Below are 20,000 nucleotides of genomic sequence, written 5' to 3' on the forward strand. Positions count from 1 at the left end.
GTACCGCAGCCGCATGAACACCATCTCAGTCCAGCTGGAAGAGGTGGAGAAGGAGCGGGACCAGGTGAACACATGCACAGACACACACGCACGCACGCACGCACGCACACACACACACACACACACACACACACACACACACACACACACACACACACACACACACACACACTGTGTGTGTGTGTCTGTCTGGCTGTCTATCTGGCTGTCTATCTGTCTGTCTGTCTGTCTGTCTGTCTGTCTGGCTGTCTATCTGTCTGTCTGTCTGTCTGTCTGTCTGTCTGTCTGTCTGTCCGCAGCTAATCTCGCATGCTACTGGACTAATCAGCCTAGAATCAGGCCTGACTGCCTGTATGCTCAACAACCTCCCGTGGTTCCGGTGATTCACAATTTTTTGAAAACCTATTCAGTGGTTCCAAAGTGGGGTCCAGTACAGTACAGTACAGTAGTGGAGTACAGGCTAGTGCTAGTAAGGATTTTGAATTCTAACAGGCTCACAGCAAATATGCTGTTGTGTTTCTGACTTGGATGGTGGTTTTGATTCATCAAAATGTTCAAAATACTTACTACTGTACTGTATAGTCAACCTATAGTGACATCATCTCAGCGCTCTAGTTGGCGAAAAACTGAAATGTTGTTCTTCTCCCTACAAATCTAGGTACAGTTTAGACTTGAAAGCAGCGTCCTGTCTGAGGTGAAATGCAAATGAACTACTATATGATCAGATGCTTCATGTCCAGGTCTCTTCCCCCATCAGTGTTTCCCATAGCGGTGTCACTGCCATTCGTAGTTGGGTTTAGGTTTAGGTTACATAATGATTCGGCGTAGCCCCACCTGGTGGAGATCTGCACTCTCCTGAGTGCACCTTTTCATGTGTGTGTTTATGTGTGTGGGGTGAATTTATATGGGTATGTGTGTGTTTCCAGTGTATATGCCTTTGTTGTGTTGTGTTGCTACTTACCCTCCACCGTGGCGCCGCTGCAGGCGTTCCGGGCCAGAGACGAGGCCCAGCACCACTCCTCCCAGAGCCTGCTGGACAAGGACAAGTACCGCAAGCAGATCCGAGAGCTGGAGGAGAGGAGCGACGAACTCCACATCCAGATCGTCCGCAAAGAAGCCAAGCTGGTCACCCTGGAGTCACGCCTGCGAAGGCTGTCCAAGGAACAGGCTCTGGACCAGGTGAGAGAGACCAGAGGAGTGGATGTGGTTGTAGGAACAGGTTCTGGACCAGGTGAGCGAGACCAGAGGAGTGGATGTGGTTGTAGGAACAGGTTCTGGACCAGGTGAGAGAGACCAGAGGAGTGGATGTGGTTATAGGAACAGGCTCTGGACCAGGTGAGAGAGACCAGAGGAGTGGATGTGGTTATAGGAACAGGTTCTGGACCAGGTGAGAGAGACCAGAGGAGTGGATGTGGTTATAGGAACAGGTTCTGGACCAGGTGAGAGAGACCAGAGGAGTGGATGTGGTTATAGGAACAGGTTCTGGACCAGGTGAGAGAGACCAGAGGAGTGGATGTGGTTATAGGAACAGGTTCTGGACCAGGTGAGAGAGACCAGAGGAGTGGATGTGGTTATAGGAACAGGTTCTGGACCAGGCCAGAGAGACCAGAGGAGTGGATGTGGTTATAGGAACAGGTTCTGGACCAGGTGAGAGAGACCAGAGGAGTGGATGTGGTTATAGGAACAGGTTCTGGACCAGGTGAGAGAGACCAGAGGAGTGGATGTGGTTATAGGAACAGGTTCTGGACCAGGTGAGAGAGACCAGAGGAGTGGATGTGGTTATAGGAACAGGTTCTGGACCAGGTGAGAGAGACCAGAGGAGTGGATGTGGTTATAGGAACAGGTTCTGGACCAGGTGAGAGAGACCAGAGGAGTGGATGTGGTTGTAGGAACAGGTTCTGGACCAGGTGAGAGAGACCAGAGGAGTGGATGTGGTTATAGGAACAGGTTCTGGACCAGGTGAGAGAGACCAGAGGAGTGGATGTGGTTATAGGAACAGGTTCTGGACCAGGTGAGCGAGACCAGAGGAGTGGATGTGGTTGTAGGAACAGGTTCTGGACCAGGTGAGAGAGACCAGAGGAGTGGATGTGGTTATAGGAACAGGTTCTGGACCAGGTGAGAGAGACCAGAGGAGTGGATGTGGTTATAGGAACAGGCTCTGGACCAGGTGAGAGAGACCAGAGGAGTGGATGTGGTTATAGGAACAGGCTCTGGACCAGGTGAGAGTGCCATCTCAGCTACCACTGATTTTCTTTGTCTTAATCTTTCTGTTTTCTCACTAACAATTTGTGTAAATACAGAGCCAAAGTCACGCCCACTTCCTGCTTCAGCACACAAACCAGCGTCGAAAAAAATATGAGCCATGTGCCATGAAGTACACATGTGATGTTTGTCAATTTAAGATAACTTTGCAAGTCAAGAAAGTCGCAGTTTGTCATAAAACTCAAAAACATAAAGTTTAGTTTTTGTACGAAACCGATCGATGAACCACATCTCTCGTGTCTCGCACAATGTCGTCGTCAGAAGGGTCTGGTGGGAGGGAGAGAAAGTGATGACGTCACTTACGCGACTGGTTGCGTGTAATCTTTCTAATTCATAACTTACAGTGCAACTGTGACTTTCTTGACTCTTAGTGATCCTTTAGTGATCATTTAGTGATTTAAATTGATCCTTTAAATGGACAAACATCATAGGGAGGCACTTCACGGCACAATTGAAAACGGGATCCAAAAATGATTGTCTTTCGCCGTTCACAGTGATCATTTCATACCGGAAGGGGCGGGGCTTTGGCTCTGTATGAATACTATAAATAAATGTCTGCTTTGCTACTCTGTATCACCAACTGATATAATAGAGTTTGCCGAGGGACCTGCCCCCCACCATCATCTCTCAGGGGGACGATTTCAAACCCGTCCAATCAGAATACTCCAGCGATGAGTCGCCAGAGGAGAAGTTCTTATGTGAGGAGCCACGCCTCCGACGCAGGCCCAACCTGAAAGCAACAGGGGTCAGCCCCCAGGCACACACACACACACACATGCACACGCACACGCACACGCACACACACACACACGCAACTCTCACACACACACACACACACACACACACACACACACACACACACACACACACACACACGCACTCACACACACACACACACACACACACACACACACACACACACACACACACAACAACAACAATGCAACAGATACAATGTACATTCACGCTGACTGAATGAGTGTTTTGTGTCTTTCAGATCAGAGTCAAGTCTCCAGTCTCTGCATCCAGAGTCCTGGACCTGCCAGTCAACTCAGAGGCTCCTTCACCTGCAGGTAACACATAACTGTTGAGATCATACACTGTAGGTTGCTAGTCCACAGATTTCATGTTAAACTTGAAATAAGTCATCAGACTGAGACTCTGGGTGCCCAGATTGATTGGAATATGAATGCACTGGCTTATTCTTTGGATAGCCACCTTATTCCATAAGAGTCTTAATTGGTTAATTGTAAAAGACAGATTGCTTTGTTCTTATTAGAAATGTCTCTGTTACAAAGACTCAGTTTATTTTGTATCAGAACCTCTCCTTCAGTAAGGAGATGAACATAATCACGACATGCTACTGTAGAGAATTTTACTCTACCGGGAGTGAGGACAAATCATATCAAACTAAACTGTCACGTGTACAGAGCTATGTATGTATGCATGGAATTCACTCTCTGGACACACACATCACACACACAAGTAAACAGTAAAACAAGATCTTTATTCTTTATTTTTGTGTTGTATTTATTTATGTTGTATGTATACAAATATATAAATAATAATAATAATATTCATAATATATTAAATATATTAAGTTTGATGTACTGTGCAATTTTTGACACAGTTTTGACATGTTGCTTAGGCCAGAGGTTCTCAAATGTTTTTCAGCCAAGGACCCCTTACAAGATAGAAAATATACCTGGGGCCTTTCATTCTGATTTGTGATTTTGGGCTAAGCTAAATTGTTCCCACGGTAACGTGCTTGACTTTTAAATTGATAGGTTTGTTAGATTAGAATGTAATCCATGAACCATTTTAGATTTAAAGCATAAAATATTTTTGTTGAACTATGAAGCTTTTGCAACAACAACAACAACGTTTTTATTTTTATTTTCCTGAAAACTTTTCGCAAAGTGCTGGCAAAGTCCTGGCAAAGTGCCACGGACCCCTGGGGGTCCCCGGACCCCCATTTGAGAACCATTGGCTTAGAGGCTACATCCAGGTTTTGGTTTTGTTCCCTACATGTTTGTGAAGTATGACGTCATGCACCTCGTTTTCTAACGTTTCAGCTTTGTCAGTCAATTGCGGAGACTGTCTGGAGGTCCGCATGTCAAACTCACACATGAGCGCTGCCTTCCCTCCCTCCCCGGGGGCGTCGCCCACCTGCCTGCTCCCCTCCGCTCCCACCTTCTGCCCCTCCCCCTCTCCCTCCCCCTCTCCCTCCCCGCTGCCCGTCACTGTGGTGGAGCTGTCCAACAGGGCCAACATGGTGAGCCAGCCTCCTCCTGACCTGCTACTTGTACTGTATCTCAGTCAGGTTCAGCTCATACACTCACATGCTACTTGTACTGTATCTCAGTCAGGTTCAGCTCAGTTTTGGAGAAATGTCTCGACAACAAATGCATCTGAAAAGAACATCTTTCTGTGGGGGTCTTTGCCTTTCTTTCTCGTGTTAGCAATGTCACCTGTAGCCTGTACTACGAAGCTAGTTTAATGCCTTATCCGAGTAAGTTTGAGTTTAAACCTGGTTTAGCCGTACTACAAAGCAAGTTAACTTTCAATCACCATGGCAACTGACGCTGCAAAGCTAACCTGGTCGCGACCAGGTTAGCTTCAGAGGATAAGATCAAAATCCATGACAGACCCATATAATCGGCTCTCTGGAGTCACTCACCGTTCATATAAGATCGCCATATGAAAAATAGATTGCAGTCAACTGAGAATATAACAAGAAAAACATTTGTGGCTCTGTAGGCTACATAATTAAATTAAGCCTACTTACCACTTTATGTCTTAACAGCTCAACTATGCGTGGAGAAATATGATCACTATTAATCACCGCAGCGCATATCATAGGCTAAACGGAGCCTCAAATGGAGTGAGGGTGATATTCTCCTACATGCCAGAAAAGCCTATAGATGGGATAAATATGGGATAGCCCCAATACTAAATATGCAGGCTTCTTGCATGTTTCAGCTGGAACTGTGTCCTGTAGGCTGTATGCCAATATATGAGCAAAAATAGGCTAGTTTTTATCAATGAAAAGTATGCCCGCATCGTCTTAATTCAGTCCAGCAGTTTTCTCTTTTATATTAGGATATCATTATTATAGCCTATATATGAATTATTCGATCAGTGCAACCACACACACATAATGAGTGATAGAGATCATTATTCATTGAGCATGCTTTCTAAATCTATGGTCTAAATAGGCTTACAGATTGTGGAAATTTATAGACTGAGATTACACATTTAATGTACATTTACACTCGCACAAAGCTGTAGGAGACAGAAATCGCTGATCAAAATAAATCAAATGACTGATGTGAATACAAGCGGCAGCTTTAGACAGTCCTTCCCCCAACTATATCCAACGCGGATTTTCATTCTGCCATAGGTTACATTAAATATCCGCTAAAATCTCTGATCCCACTGTGGCTGCGCTTTTTCATTCAATGAGGAAATGGGTGTGGAAATGGGTGTGGGCGTGGATCAACTCAGCTGTTCATAATGTGATTGGCTGGCGCACCTCTTTCGCGTGGACGCGCGCCTGTGCACGAGCGAAAAACGTGCGCGTGCACAGGCAGATCCCAGGTCCACTTACACAGTAGAAAACCAGCGTCGTAGTATCAGTTAACTAGATAGCTTTGATCCTGTTCAGTCAAACCAGATCAAAGGGACTTATCGCGGATCTGTTAAACTAGTTTCGTAGTACAGGGCTCTGATCTGCTGTCACCTAAACATATTGCAAAAGTGCAGGGTTGGGGGTTGGGTGGGGCGGGGGGGCGGGGTTCGATTGGTTGCCTATTACTTAAATTATAGCAACATGAGTTTTATTTTTAACAAAGCTGCAGAAAGCAGATATTACATTAGTTTACATTAACATTTCTTTCTGATGTTTTTTAATCATGTTTGTAAAGCAATGAGTTGTATCATTGTATAATATATGCTCCTTAAATACATTTGACTTCCAGGAATGGGACTGATGAAATTCCATATATCGCAATATGTGACAATATGCATCGTGGGGCAGAAAAATTAATCGTGATATCATCAGCTCCATTTTATTCTGCTGTATAGTGATCACAAGCGCTCCCTAACATTTTTATATTTACTTTTTGTAATGACATTAAATGTGTTGTTTACATTCTAGCAAGCCAATGCTGTTGTTACGACGCAAACACACTGGAAACGGAAGCGATGCTGAAGCGAGGTGAAGCGTCTGCAAGCGATAGTTTCGGCATCTGGTCTATTTTGACGCGAGCCGCGAGCGATTGTGTGCAGCCAGGCATGAAGTCAGTACAAGTTGTGAGTGGTGCGGAGCAAAACAGAACGCTTCTGATGTGCTGCTCGAGCTGAATTTACACGCGGCCCCGCTTCCGTTTCCAGGGTGTTTGTGCCATTAGAAATATTGATGTCATAGAAATGAACATAATTCTGCACATACTTTGAAAAGCATTTCATCCCATCGCTATTGACTCTGCTTTTTCTCTTCACTCTCTTTCACCTCCAGCTGAGTCGCCGTAACGACAGCATGCTGCCGGAGCCGCCGGAGAAGGCATCGCTGTACCGCAGGGAGAGGGAGAGGGACCATGACTTCCACCCCCGCAGGTACAGACAGGGAGAGGGAGAGGGACCATGACTTCCACCCCCGCAGGTACAGACAGGGAGAGGGAGAGGGACCATGACTTCCACCCCCGCAGGTACAGACAGGGAGAGGGACCATGACTTCCACCCCCGCAGGTACAGGCAGGGAGAGGGAGAGGGACCATGACTTCCACCCCCGCAGGTACAGACAGGGAGAGGGAGAGGGACCATGACTTCCACCCCCGCAGGTACAGACAGGGAGAGGGAGAGGGACCATGACTTCCACCCCCGCAGGTACAGACAGGGAGAGGGACCATGACTTCCACCCCCGCAGGTACAGACAGGGAGAGGGACCATGACTTCCACCCCCGCAGGTACAGACAGGGAGAGGGACCATGACTTCCACCCCCGCAGGTACAGACAGGGAGAGGGACCATGACTTCCACCCCCGCAGGTACAGACAGGGAGAGGGACCATGACTTCCACCCCCGCAGGTACAGACAGGGAGAGGGACCATGACTTCCACCCCCGCAGGTACAGACAGGGAGAGGGAGAGGGACCATGACTTCCACCCCCGCAGGTACAGACAGGGAGAGGGACCATGACTTCCACCCCCGCAGGTACAGACAGGGAGAGGGAGAGGGACCATGACTTCCACCCCCGCAGGTACAGACAGGGAGAGGGAGAGGGACCATGACTTCCACCCCCGCAGGTACAGGCAGGGAGAGGGAGAGGGACCATGACTTCCACCCCCACAGGTACAGACAGGGAGAGGGAGAGGGACCATGACTTAAGGCTTTTGCACACCAAGTCCGTATTTTCGTCCGAAATTGACGCACGAAAAAAAGAAAGAATACGACCTCATTTGTGTCAATCATCATTGACACACCGAGTCCGACAATTACGTCCGTCATTTAAGTTTTCGGACGAGGTTCGATTTTCTGCGTTTTTCGCATCAGTCAATAGATTTTTGCGAGCTGGGACCCGTCTGTGTTTTCAGATGACGGATTAAAAAACACGCATACGAAAACAATCAGACTGTGTGTGCAAAGACCTTTACACCCCCGCAGGTACAGACAGGGAGAGGGACCATGATTTCCACCCCTGCAGGTACAGACAGGGAGAGGGAGAGGGACCATGACTTCCACCCCCGCAGGTACAGACAGGGAGAGGGAGAGGGACCATGACTTCCAACCCCGCAGGTACAGACAGGGAGAGGGAGAGGGACCATGACTTCCACCCCCGCAGGTACAGACAGGGAGAGGGAGAGGGACCATGACTTCCAACCCCGCAGGTACAGACAGGGAGAGGGAGAGGGACCATGACTTCCAACCCCGCAGGTACAGACAGGGAGAGGGAGAGGGACCATGACTTCCACCCCCGCAGGTACAGACAGGGAGAGGGACTATGACTTCCACCCCTGCAGGTACAGACAGGGAGAGGGACCATGACTTCCACACCTGCAGGTACAGACAGGGAGAGGGACCATGACTTCCACCCCCGCAGGTACAGACAGGGAGAGGGAGAGGGACCATGACTTCCACCCCCGCAGGTACAGACAGGGAGAGGGACCATGACTTCCACCCCCGCAGGTACAGACAGGGAGAGGGACCATGACTTCCACCCCCGCAGGTACAGACAGGGAGAGGGAGAGGGACCATGACTTCCACCCCCGCAGGTACAGACAGGGAGAGGGAGAGGGACCATGACTTCCACCCCCACAGGTACAGACAGGGAGAGGGAGAGGGACCATGACTTAAGGCTTTTGCACACCAAGTCCGTATTTTCGTCCGAAATTGACGCACGAAAAAAAGAAAGAATACGACCTCATTTGTGTCAATCATCATTGACACACCGAGTCCGACAATTACGTCCGTCATTTAAGTTTTCGGACGAGGTTCGATTTTCTGCGTTTTTCGCATCAGTCAATAGATTTTTGCGAGCTGGGACCCGTCTGTGTTTTCAGATGACGGATTAAAAAACACGCATACGAAAACAATCGGACTGTGTGTGCAAAGACCTTTACACCCCCGCAGGTACAGACAGGGAGAGGGACCATGATTTCCACCCCTGCAGGTACAGACAGGGAGAGGGAGAGGGACCATGACTTCCACCCCCGCAGGTACAGACAGGGAGAGGGAGAGGGACCATGACTTCCAACCCCGCAGGTACAGACAGGGAGAGGGAGAGGGACCATGACTTCCACCCCCGCAGGTACAGACAGGGAGAGGGACCATGACTTCCACCCCTGCAGGTACAGACAGGGAGAGGGACCATGACTTCCACACCTGCAGGTACAGACAGGGAGAGGGACCATGACTTCCACCCCCTCAGGTACAGACAGGGAGAGGGAGAGGGACCATCACTTCCACCCCTGCAGGTACAGACAGGGAGAGGGACCATGACTTCCACCCCTGCAGGTACAGACAGGGAGAGGGACCATGACTTCCACCCCTGCAGGTACAGACAGGGAGAGGGACCATGACTTCCACCCCTGCAGGTACAGACAGGGAGAGGGACCATGACTTCCACACCTGCAGGTACAGACAGGGAGAGGGACCATGACTTCCACCCCCTCAGGTACAGACAGGGAGAGGGAGAGGGACCATCACTTCCACCCCCTCAGGTACAGACAGGGAGAGGGAGAGGGACCATGACTTCCACCCCCGCAGGTACAGACAGGGAGAGGGACCATGACTTCCACCCCTGCAGGTACAGACAGGGAGAGGGACCATGACTTCCACCCCCGCAGGTACAGACAGGGAGAGGGACCATGACTTCCACCCCCGCAGGTACAGACAGGAAGAGGGAGAGGGACCATGACTTCCACCCTGCAGGTACAGACAGGGAGAGGGACCATGACTTCCACCCCCGCAGGTACAGACAGGGAGAGGGAGAGGGACCATGACTTCCACCCCCGCAGGTACAGGCAGGGAGAGGGAGATGGACCATGACTTCCACCCCCGCAGGTACAGACAGGGAGAGGGAGAGGGACCATGACTTCCACCCCTGCAGGTACAGACAGGGAGAGGGAGAGGGACCATGACTTACACCCCCGCAGGTACAGACAGGGAGAGGGACCATGACTTCCACCCCTGCAGGTACAGACAGGGAGAGGGAGAGGGACCATGACTTCCACCCCCGCAGGTACAGACAGGGAGAGGGAGAGGGACCATGACTTCCAACCCCGCAGGTACAGACAGGGAGAGGGAGAGGGACCATGACTTCCACCCCTGCAGGTACAGACAGGGAGAGGGACCATGACTTCCACCCCTGCAGATACAGACAGGGAGAGGGACCATGACTTCCACACCTGCAGGTACAGACAGGGAGAGGGACCATGACTTCCACCCCCTCAGGTACAGACAGGGAGAGGGAGAGGGACCATGACTTCCACCCCTACAGGTACAGACAGGGAGAGGGAGAGGGACCATGACTTCCACCCCTACAGGTACAGACAGGGAGAGGGACCATGACTTCCACCCCCGCAGGTACAGACAGGGAGAGGGACCATGACTTCCACCCCTGCAGATACAGACAGGGAGAGGGACCATGACTTCCACACCTGCAGGTACAGACAGGGAGAGGGAGAGGGACCATGACTTCCAACCCCGCAGGTACAGACAGGGAGAGGGAGAGGGACCATGACTTCCACCCCCGCAGGTACAGACAGGGAGAGGGACCATGACTTCCACCCCTGCAGATACAGACAGGGAGAGGGACCATGACTTCCACACCTGCAGGTACAGACAGGGAGAGGGACCATGACTTCCACCCCCTCAGGTACAGACAGGGAGAGGGAGAGGGACCATGACTTCCACCCCTACAGGTACAGACAGGGAGAGGGAGAGGGACCATGACTTCCACCCCTACAGGTACAGACAGGGAGAGGGACCATGACTTCCACCCCCGCAGGTACAAACAGGGAGAGGGAGAGGGACCATGACTTCCACCCCTGCAGGTACAGACAGGGAGAGGGACCATGACTTCCACCCCTACAGGTACAGACAGGGAGAGGGACCATGACTTCCACCCCTGCAGGTACAGACAGGGAGAGGGACCATGACTTCCACCCCTACAGGTACAGACAGGGAGAGGGACCATGACTTCCACCCCTGCAGGTACAGACAGGGAGAGGGACCATGACTTCCACCCCTGCAGGTACAGACAGGGAGAGGGACCATGACTTCCACCCCTACAGGTACAGACAGGGAGAGGGACCATGACTTCCACCCCCGCAGGTACAGACAGGGAGAGGGAGAGGGACCATGACTTCCACCCCCGCAGGTACAGACAGGGAGAGGGACCATGACTTCCACCCCTGCAGGTACAGACAGGGAGAGGGACCATGACTTCCACCCCCGCAGGTACAAACAGGGAGAGGGACCATGACTTCCACCCCTGCAGGTACAGACAGGGAGAGGGAGAGGGACCATGACTTCCACCCCCGCAGGTACAGACAGGGAGAGGGAGAGGGACCATGACTTCCACCCCCGCAGGTACAGACAGGGAGAGGGAGAGGGACCATGACTTCCACCCCCGCAGGTACAGACAGGGAGAGGGAGAGGGACCATGACTTCCACCCCCGCAGGTACAGACAGGGAGAGGGAGAGGGACCATGACTTCCACCCCCGCAGGTACAGGCAGGGAGAGGGAGAGGGACCATGACTTCCACCCCCACAGGTACAGACAGGGAGAGGGACCATGACTTCCACCCCCGCAGGTACAAACAGGGAGAGGGACCATGACTTCCACCCCTACAGGTACAAACAGGGAGAGGGACCATGACTTCCACCCCTACAGGTACAAACAGGGAGAGGGACCATGACTTCCACCCCCGCAGGTACAGACAGGGAGAGGGAGAGGGACCATGACTTCCACCCCTACAGGTACAGACAGGGAGAGGGACCATGACTTCCACCCCCGCAGGTACAGACAGGGAGAGGGAGAGGGACCATCACTTCCACCCCCTCAGGTACAAACAGGGAGAGGGAGAGGGACCATGACTTCCACCCCTACAGGTACAGACAGGGAGAGGGACCATGACTTCCACCCCCGCAGGTACAGACAGGGAGAGGGAGAGGGAGAGGGACCATGACTTCCACCCCCGCAGGTACAGACAGGGAGAGGGACCATGACTTCCACCCCCGCAGCCTCATGTGGGGGACATTGTCCATTGGTTTGTGGACTCTCGTTTTGAAGCCTTGAGTTGGCATTTTGACCGTCGCCATCTTGGTTATTTGGAGCCAGAAGCAGCTACAGTATAGCACAAGACCAGGGGTTTCCCACACAGCCGCAGCGCCACCAGCTATTGGTCCATGATCACTGGACAAGCGACCTGTCAATCACGCCCCAAAGCATTATTCTAAATGGGACCATCATTTACAAAATGAACATCATGCTGAAACTAGCAATTGAAACTCGTTAGAAAAGTGTTTACTGAGGCCATAAATCCAGTGAGAAGTAGGGTCATTTTCCCATTGAATTCCATACAATCACACATCTTTTTGCAGCCAGTCGCCCCCTGCAGGCCACTGGAAAGGTTTAATTAACTTCCACTTTCATTTTTCAGCTCCAGAGGTTGCCCCTTGGTAGATGGTAGATGAGCTGTATGTGGATTGTGGTTGTTTTGTGTTTATTTCCCTGGCTTCGCCTTATTAAAATATTGTGATGTTTGCTCTCTTTCAGCCTCTCTGACTTTGATAGTGACAACATGGAATTGGAGTTTGGAGGTAAAGTATACCAAACGCTTTTTACACAACAAGAAAAACAACGCTGATTATGTTTGTTTTAAATCACAATGTCTGCATTTCTCTGCTGTGTGTCTTTCTATCTATCTATTCTTTCTATTTCTGTTTCTCTGTTCTCTCTCTCTCTTGCTCTCTCTCGCTCTCTCTGTACCTCTCTGCACGTGTTCGTATTGGTTTTAATTCTGTGGTTTCAGATTCAACTTTGAACCCCACTGCAACTTCCTGTTGTTCAGTGTCTCTCTCTCTCTCTCTCTCTCTCTCTCTCTCTCTCTCTCTCTCAGAGGACGAGATGCAGCGGGGTCCTCCCTCTGTCCACTCCTCTTCCTCCTCCCATCAGTCAGAGGGGATGGACTCTTACGACCTGGAGCAGGTCAACAACATCTTTAGGAAGCTCTCTCTTGAGAGGTACACACGTACACACACTAACACACACACACACACACACACACACACACACACACACACACACACACACACACACACACACACACACACACACACACACACACACACAGCACACTCAAGTCTTGTACTTTAGATGTTAATGTTTGCAAGGGCTTTTCACGCAATATGACCAAATGGCCACTTGAGGATGGCTCCAAAAGTGAGTCATTCCCCATAGACTCCTTTGTTAAAATGCCCAAATTTACAGCAGAAATAAATGTGTGTGTGTGTGTGTGTGTGTGTGTGTGTGTGTGTGTGTGTGTGTGTGTGTGTGTGTGTGTGTGTGTGTGTGTGTGCGTGTGCGTGTGCATGCGCAGGCCGTTCCGTCCCTCTCTGTCCTCCTTCTCTCGGATCAGCTCCTCCCTGAAGCCGGTGCAGGAGGTGTCGTTGCTAGGCGACCACCTGCTGAGTGACATCACTCTGGTCGGCGGCAACGACAGCGGCATCTTCATCTCCGCCGTCCAATCAGGCTCCAGCGCTGAGAAGGCGGGGCTACGAGAGGGCCACCATCTCCTAATGGTGAGTATCACTGTGACCTCTCTTTAAGCCGGTTTAAACAGAATCTGCGATATCATACAAACTTATGGAGAACGTACATGAATGCTTCAATCATGTGGCTTTCGCTGTGATTGGCTGACCAGCTGGAGGGGTGTATACGTGGAGAGACCCAAAGCATTTCATTGGACACCAGCACTCAGGAAGAAGCCCATTGGACGCTGGAGCACTGCTCTGGACCGGTCCAGCTACACTATCGAGCCAACTATGATTGTGAGTCAAATGAATGTAACGCATATCAGCCATCTGCTATTGGCTGATCTTTGGTACCAGGTGATGTCACCACCACCTGTTGTACCTGTTGCACCAAAGATCAGCTCAGATTTGACACAGATTTGGGTTTGGAATTTAGTTACTCTTTAATTACCTCCACCACAGAGTTGGCTGGGCCTCGAGGTTATGTTCTCACCTGTCTGTCTGTCTGTCTGTCTGTCTGTCTGTCTGTCTGTCTGTCTGTCTGTCTGTCTGTCTGTCTGCCTGTCTGTGTGTGTGTGTGTGTGTGTGTGTGTGTGTGTGTGTGTGTGTTTCCCAGCGTACCGCCGCCTCCAGCGGGACCTGGCGGACGGCTCCGTGGCCTCCGGCGACTCCTTCCACATCCGGGTGAACCTGAACATGGTGGGCGGGTCCGGCGTGGACGGCTGCTCTCTGAGCGTGCTCTGTGACGAGGTGGTGCACGTGCTGGACACGCGGCACCAGGGCCGCAGCGAGTGGCTGTGCGCCCGCGTCGACCCCTACACCGGCGCCGACCTGGCCGAGCGCGGCACCATACCCAGCTACTCACGGTATATACACAGCATTGGCTTTTCAAAATAACACTCGGGTTCGGGTTAGCAAAGAGTTACAATGAGTGTCGGGCTGTTTGAGAGGATGTGTGTGTGCCATGTTAGACGTCCCGTATTCTCCACTTTCCAGTCATGAGGTCCACTCAGAGCTGTGTGTGTGATGTCATGTACCAAAAACTCTCCATTTTCTAATCTCTGAGCCTTTACCAAGAAACAGGCTGTTTCTGTCACTGTGTCTTTAAGACTCATTAAATATTAACGAGCCTTGTGTTCTGATTAGCTAACACTAACGAGCCTTGTGTTCTGATTAGCTAACACTAACACACACTAACACTAACACTAACGGAGTGGAATGTGAAACGTCGCGGCCCGGCAGCTACAGATAGGGAAAACTCTCCGGTAATAAACAATGACAACCACTCAACCGCTACTTGTTAGTCCGTTATTTATTACAAAAATGCTAATGAATAAACCTTTGTGATGATGGCACAGAGTTACGGAAGTCCAGACGGCTTGGAGGCTCGCTTTCTAATATGGATTGTGTGGATTTAGCTGGCTGCTACTGTCAGTCACCGTGTTTACATAGGACATCCAACTCCTTTATGATGAAAGAGGCAAGGAGAATCCTGTTTGCCCCCATGTGGGACCTTTAACGGTAGAATGGTTCAAGTAGGTTCAGTTGAAGGGGGTAAATATAGATAGAGACTTCTATTTATACTATTCAAATATAACAACACTGGTTTGTACAGAAAGTGGGTGGAGGAGGAGAAGTCATATTTCAGTTCTACAAATCAAAACAGCCGTCAATGGCCTCTCTAATGTGAATGTTTTGATTGGCGATCAATAGGCTTGTGTAAATAACGATTGTTCCCTTTACATATTGGTGTCAGGACCTATCAGCAGAGGACTCTGACAGTGCAGGGAGAGAGTCTGGCAGGCGAGACTACTCTGACAGTGAAGATGAGAGTTGGGTGAAACTGGTTTGAATCCAGTGCGTCTAATGTGCCTGGTACAAACCAGCAGGTTGTCGCGGACCGTTCTGATGCTGGAAGTCTCCTAACCCTGCATCTACTCTGCTACTGCTCGATTCTCCACACAATTCCTTTTGGGTGTAGTACCAAAGTGAACCAGTGGTGGAGCTATTCCAAGTTTGGCCGATTGATGAGGCCCTCATCTGCTCTGTGAACTGTGAAGCTCGGGGCACGTATTCACACGTGAAAGCCACAAACTGTCCTCTACTGCTACCACGGAGTAGCACAGGAAGTACGAAGTTATTATTGGAACACAACAGCAAAGCTCGTTTGGGCGCGGCCAACAGGGTTCTGAGATTTCTGAACGGGGCCAGTGATTATTGACTTGTTTTTGTGCTAGAAAAATATCGAAGGGGGGAAAAAAAACATTTATTTGTGAGAAAATATTCAAGATTTTGTCCATGACTTCACATTGTTTGATACGGGTGTGAATATGTTTTGCACCATATTCACTGCAGCAACTGTAGCCAAAATGCGAGCGTATGACTTTCTTCATTTGTGATTTGTAGAATAGGATTTGTGCACCTGTCCTGCAATGAGGAGTTGGAGAAGAGTGGTGGCTCACCTGGTAGAGTGCGTACAGTACCACCAAGGTTTAGCCCTTCCCGCGGCCCGACCGGGTTCCAATCTGATGCGTGGTCCCTGTCATACCCTCTCTCTCCACACCTTTCCTGTTGACCTACTGCCCTGTCTAATAAAAGCAATAAATAGGCCAAAAATATTCTAAAAAAGAAAGAAGTGAAACTGCTGTGTTGTGTTTGTGGGAGAGGAAAAACAACACAAATCTGCAACTCCAAAAGCATGTGACTTCAAATGTACTGGTCTGATACACATGTGACTATTTTCTACAACTCTAAGTTCCACTGTCACAGGTGCTCAGCTGTTAATACCTTCATAAGAAAGCTGCATGTTCAAGGGTTCACTGATAATAACTGTTTTATTAGGATGGGATTGTGCTGTATGCAACTGGACTTCACTGTGCAGGTTGTAATGAAGAGCTGTGTGTGTGTGTGTGTGTGTGTGTGTGTGTGTGTGTGTGTGTGTGTGTGTGTGTGTGTGTGTGTGTGTGTGTGTGTGTGTGTGTGTGTGTGTGTGTGTGTGTGTGTGTGTGTGTGTGTGTGTGTGTGTGTGTGTGTGTGTGTGTGTGTGTGTACAGGGCCCAGCAGCTGCTCCTTGTGAAGATTCAGAAGTTAGTGTGCCGAGGAGAGCGAAAGGAGGAGAGCGAAAGCCACCGTAACGTCAGGGTTAGAAACCTTCTCCCTCAACTCACCTCTCTCTCTCTTTCTGTGAACCTCTCTCTCTCTTTCTGTGAACCTCTCTCTCTCTCTCTCTTTCTGTGAACCTCTCTCTCTCTCTTTCTGTCAACCTCTCTCTCTCTTTCTGTCAACCTCTCTCTCTCTTTCTGTCAACCTCTCTCTCTCTTTCTGTCAACCTCTCTCTCTCTCTTTCTGTCAACCTCTCTCTCTTTCTGTCAACCTCTCTCTCTTTCTGTCAACCTCTCTCTCTTTCTGTCAACCTCTCTCTCTTTCTGTCAACCTCTCTCTCTTTCTGTCAACGTCTCTCTCTCTTTCTGTCAACCAAATTCTTTCCTGAGAAGAGCCAACAATTAATCTGGATAGAGGGCTGTGGGCCTAAAATAAATGTTGATGTTATGTGAAATTACATTACATTAAAATGTATTATATTTTATAGACAATTTACATTCTAAATATGAAATACATTTTCAAAATAATAAAAACATTATTAGAAGTTACATTTTATTAACAAAAATAGAGTTGATTGGGAAAAAAGCTTAAACATTTTAAAGGGAAAGACACCTTTCTGAGAGAAAGTGCATGCAAATCAAGGTGCGTAACCCTAGCCATACCCAGAACCCGGCCATTATGGCCGTGTAAAATGTTTCCCTCGTCAAAATTTAGCCTAACTTTGGAGCGTTATTTAGCCCCCTTGCTGACATGCTACGTTGACATGGTTGGTAGCAATCGATTCCGTCTTCTAGTTTCATATGGTACAGTATAAGTACCATCACGATAGCTTTAAAAATGAACCCGCCACAGCCTCTGAAATAATATTAACTGTAATATTTTATTATTATAATTTTTTGTCAAATCCATGATGGGCCAAAATTGGTCAGCCATGCTGTAGTAGGTACTGGCAAACTTAACGTATATCATTGTCTAATAGTCACTAGCTATGTGCCTTTTTCTTTTTTGTAAATGTAATTTCCTGTGTGTTTGTGTGTGTGTGTGTGTGTGTGTGTGTGTGTGTGTGTGTGTGTGTGTGCACGTGCGTGTGTGTGTGTGTGTGTGTGTGTGTGTGTGTGTGTGTGTGTGTGTGCGCGTGTGTGTGCGCGTGCATGCATGCGTGTGTGTGTGTGTGTGTGTGTGTGTGTGTGTGTGTGTAGAACTCCTTACACACACCTGGAGAGGAGGCCAGCCACTCTCCTGACCCTAAAGCCAGCCCCCGCCTGTCCAGAGCCAGCGTCTTCATCACTCAGATACTACAGGTAACAAACAACCTCCAGCATCTTCATCACTCAGATACTACAGGTAACAAACAACCTCCAGCATCTTCATCACTCAGATACTACAGGTAACAAACAACCTCCTGCCAGCATCTTCATCACTCAGATACTACAGGTAACAAACAACCTCCAGCGTCTTCATCACTCAGATACTACAGGTAACAAACAACCTCCTGCCTGCATCTTCATCACTCAGATACTACAGGTAACAAACAACCTCCAGCGTCTTCATCACTCAGATACTACAGGTAACAAACAACCTCCAGCGTCTTCATCACTCAGATACTACAGGTAACAAACAACCTCCTGCCAGCATCTTCATCACTCAGATACTACAGGTAACAAACAACCTCCAGCATCTTCATCACTCAGATACTACAGGTAACAAACAACCTCCTGCCAGCATCTTCATCACTCAGATACTACAGGTAACAAACAACCTCCTGCCAGCATCTTCATCACTCAGATACTACAGGTAACAAACAACCTCCTGCCAGCATCTTCATCACTCAGATACTACAGGTAACAAACAACCTCCAGCGTCTTCATCACTCAGATACTACAGGTAACAAACAACCTCCTGCCTGCATCTTCATCACTCAGATACTACAGGTAACAAACAACCTCCTGCCAGCATCTTCATCACTCAGATACTACAGGTAACAAACAACCTCCAGCGTCTTCATCACTCAGCCAGGAGGATTTTAGGGCGAAGAATTGCATAGTTGTGTAAAATATACATGTTATATGAGTGAGTGTTTACAGTGTTTACAATGTAAATGTTTTTTGTCTTTTTTAAACAATGAAGAGAAAGATGATTCTATCACTTATATATTCAAACTATTCAGTTCCGAAGTTCAGATCATACTATTCTTCTCCACACTGCATCACATTTCTGACTGAAATTCTAGATATATTGAGGATATCCAGGATGCCTCCAATAACAGTGTGTTTGTGTGTCCGCACTGAAGTGTTACAGTGTGTTTGTGTGTCTGCACTGATGTGTAACAGTGTGTTTGTGTGTCTGCACTGATGTGTAACAGTGTGTTTGTGTGTCTGCACTGATGTGTAACAGTGTGTTTGTGTGTCTGCACTGATGTGTAACAGTGTGTTTGTGTGTCTGCACTGATGTGTAACAGTGTGTTTGTGTGTCTGCACTGATGTGTAACAGTGTGTTTGTGTGTCTGCACTGATGTGTAACAGTGTGTTTGTGTGTGTACTGTGCACTGATGTGTAACAGTGTGTTTGTGTGTCTGCACTGATGTGTAACAGTGTGTTTGTGTGTCTGCACTGATGTGTAACAGTGTGTTTGTGTGTGTACTGTGCACTGATGTGTAACAGTGTGTTTGTGTGTCTGCACTGATGTGTAACAGTGTGTTTGTGTGTCTGCACTGATGTGTAACAGTGTGTTTGTGTGTCTGCACTGATGTGTAACAGTGTGTTTGTGTGTCTGCACTGATGTGTAGTTTGTCAGCAGGGTGGATAACAAGTACAAGCGAATGAATAGCAGTGAGCGGGTGCGGATCATCAACTCCGGCAGCACGTCTCTGCCCAGGCAAGGCTTTGAGTGCCTCAGGCCAGAAGGTGAGAACACAGCCATGTGTGGTCAAAGAAAACTCATTTAGGATTTTTTTTTTTAAAGTGTATCTTTATGTACATTTGATCAGTGTTTTATCACTCTTACAGTTAAAAATGTATCACGTCGGTACACAAACTAGGAAGTGTCAGCGAGCTATTTCAATATTAACGTTTAAGGGTCATTACATTAAAGACTGCCAGAGGTCGCTGCTACTTCCTGGTTACAGCTCCCGACTCTGTTGTATGCACTGCACACGCATGCACTTACTCACATGACCACAAGAGGTCACATTCGTTTTCACCACCTTGAAAATCGACCAATGTTGTCGTTTTCCTTGTGAGGATGGGCTGACTATAATGTATATACAGTAGTATACTATAGCTTTAAATAGTAAGTTTCACCTATACAGAGGCAAAGTGACCGCCTACTTCCTGCTTCAGCACTGTACCAGAGATTTTCATCCGCCATTTATTTTCCCAT

General features: G+C 48.9%; 1 protein-coding gene across 1 annotated transcript in view; it reads left to right on the top strand.

The window, feature by feature from the left end:
* card11 (caspase recruitment domain family, member 11) overlaps window positions 1-20,000 on the top strand; it is a 53,812-nt gene that overhangs the window by 29,190 nt on the left and 4,622 nt on the right. The window contains exons 8-21 of the mRNA XM_083649067.1: window positions 1-64; window positions 985-1,179; window positions 2,855-3,007; window positions 3,260-3,335; window positions 4,338-4,537; window positions 6,782-6,879; window positions 12,544-12,587; window positions 12,887-13,010; window positions 13,367-13,568; window positions 13,691-13,817; window positions 14,137-14,386; window positions 16,574-16,661; window positions 17,822-17,923; window positions 19,408-19,525. The exon at window positions 1-64 is cut by the window's left edge and continues 62 nt beyond it. Coding sequence (XP_083505193.1) covers window positions 1-64; window positions 985-1,179; window positions 2,855-3,007; window positions 3,260-3,335; window positions 4,338-4,537; window positions 6,782-6,879; window positions 12,544-12,587; window positions 12,887-13,010; window positions 13,367-13,568; window positions 13,691-13,817; window positions 14,137-14,386; window positions 16,574-16,661; window positions 17,822-17,923; window positions 19,408-19,525 — 1,841 coding nt within the window. The remainder of the gene's footprint in view (window positions 65-984; window positions 1,180-2,854; window positions 3,008-3,259; window positions 3,336-4,337; window positions 4,538-6,781; window positions 6,880-12,543; window positions 12,588-12,886; window positions 13,011-13,366; window positions 13,569-13,690; window positions 13,818-14,136; window positions 14,387-16,573; window positions 16,662-17,821; window positions 17,924-19,407; window positions 19,526-20,000) is intronic.

This window comes from Poromitra crassiceps (assembly GCF_964638095.1).
Source record: "Poromitra crassiceps genome assembly, chromosome: 13".
Classification (NCBI taxonomy): Eukaryota; Metazoa; Chordata; class Actinopteri; order Beryciformes; family Melamphaidae; genus Poromitra; species Poromitra crassiceps.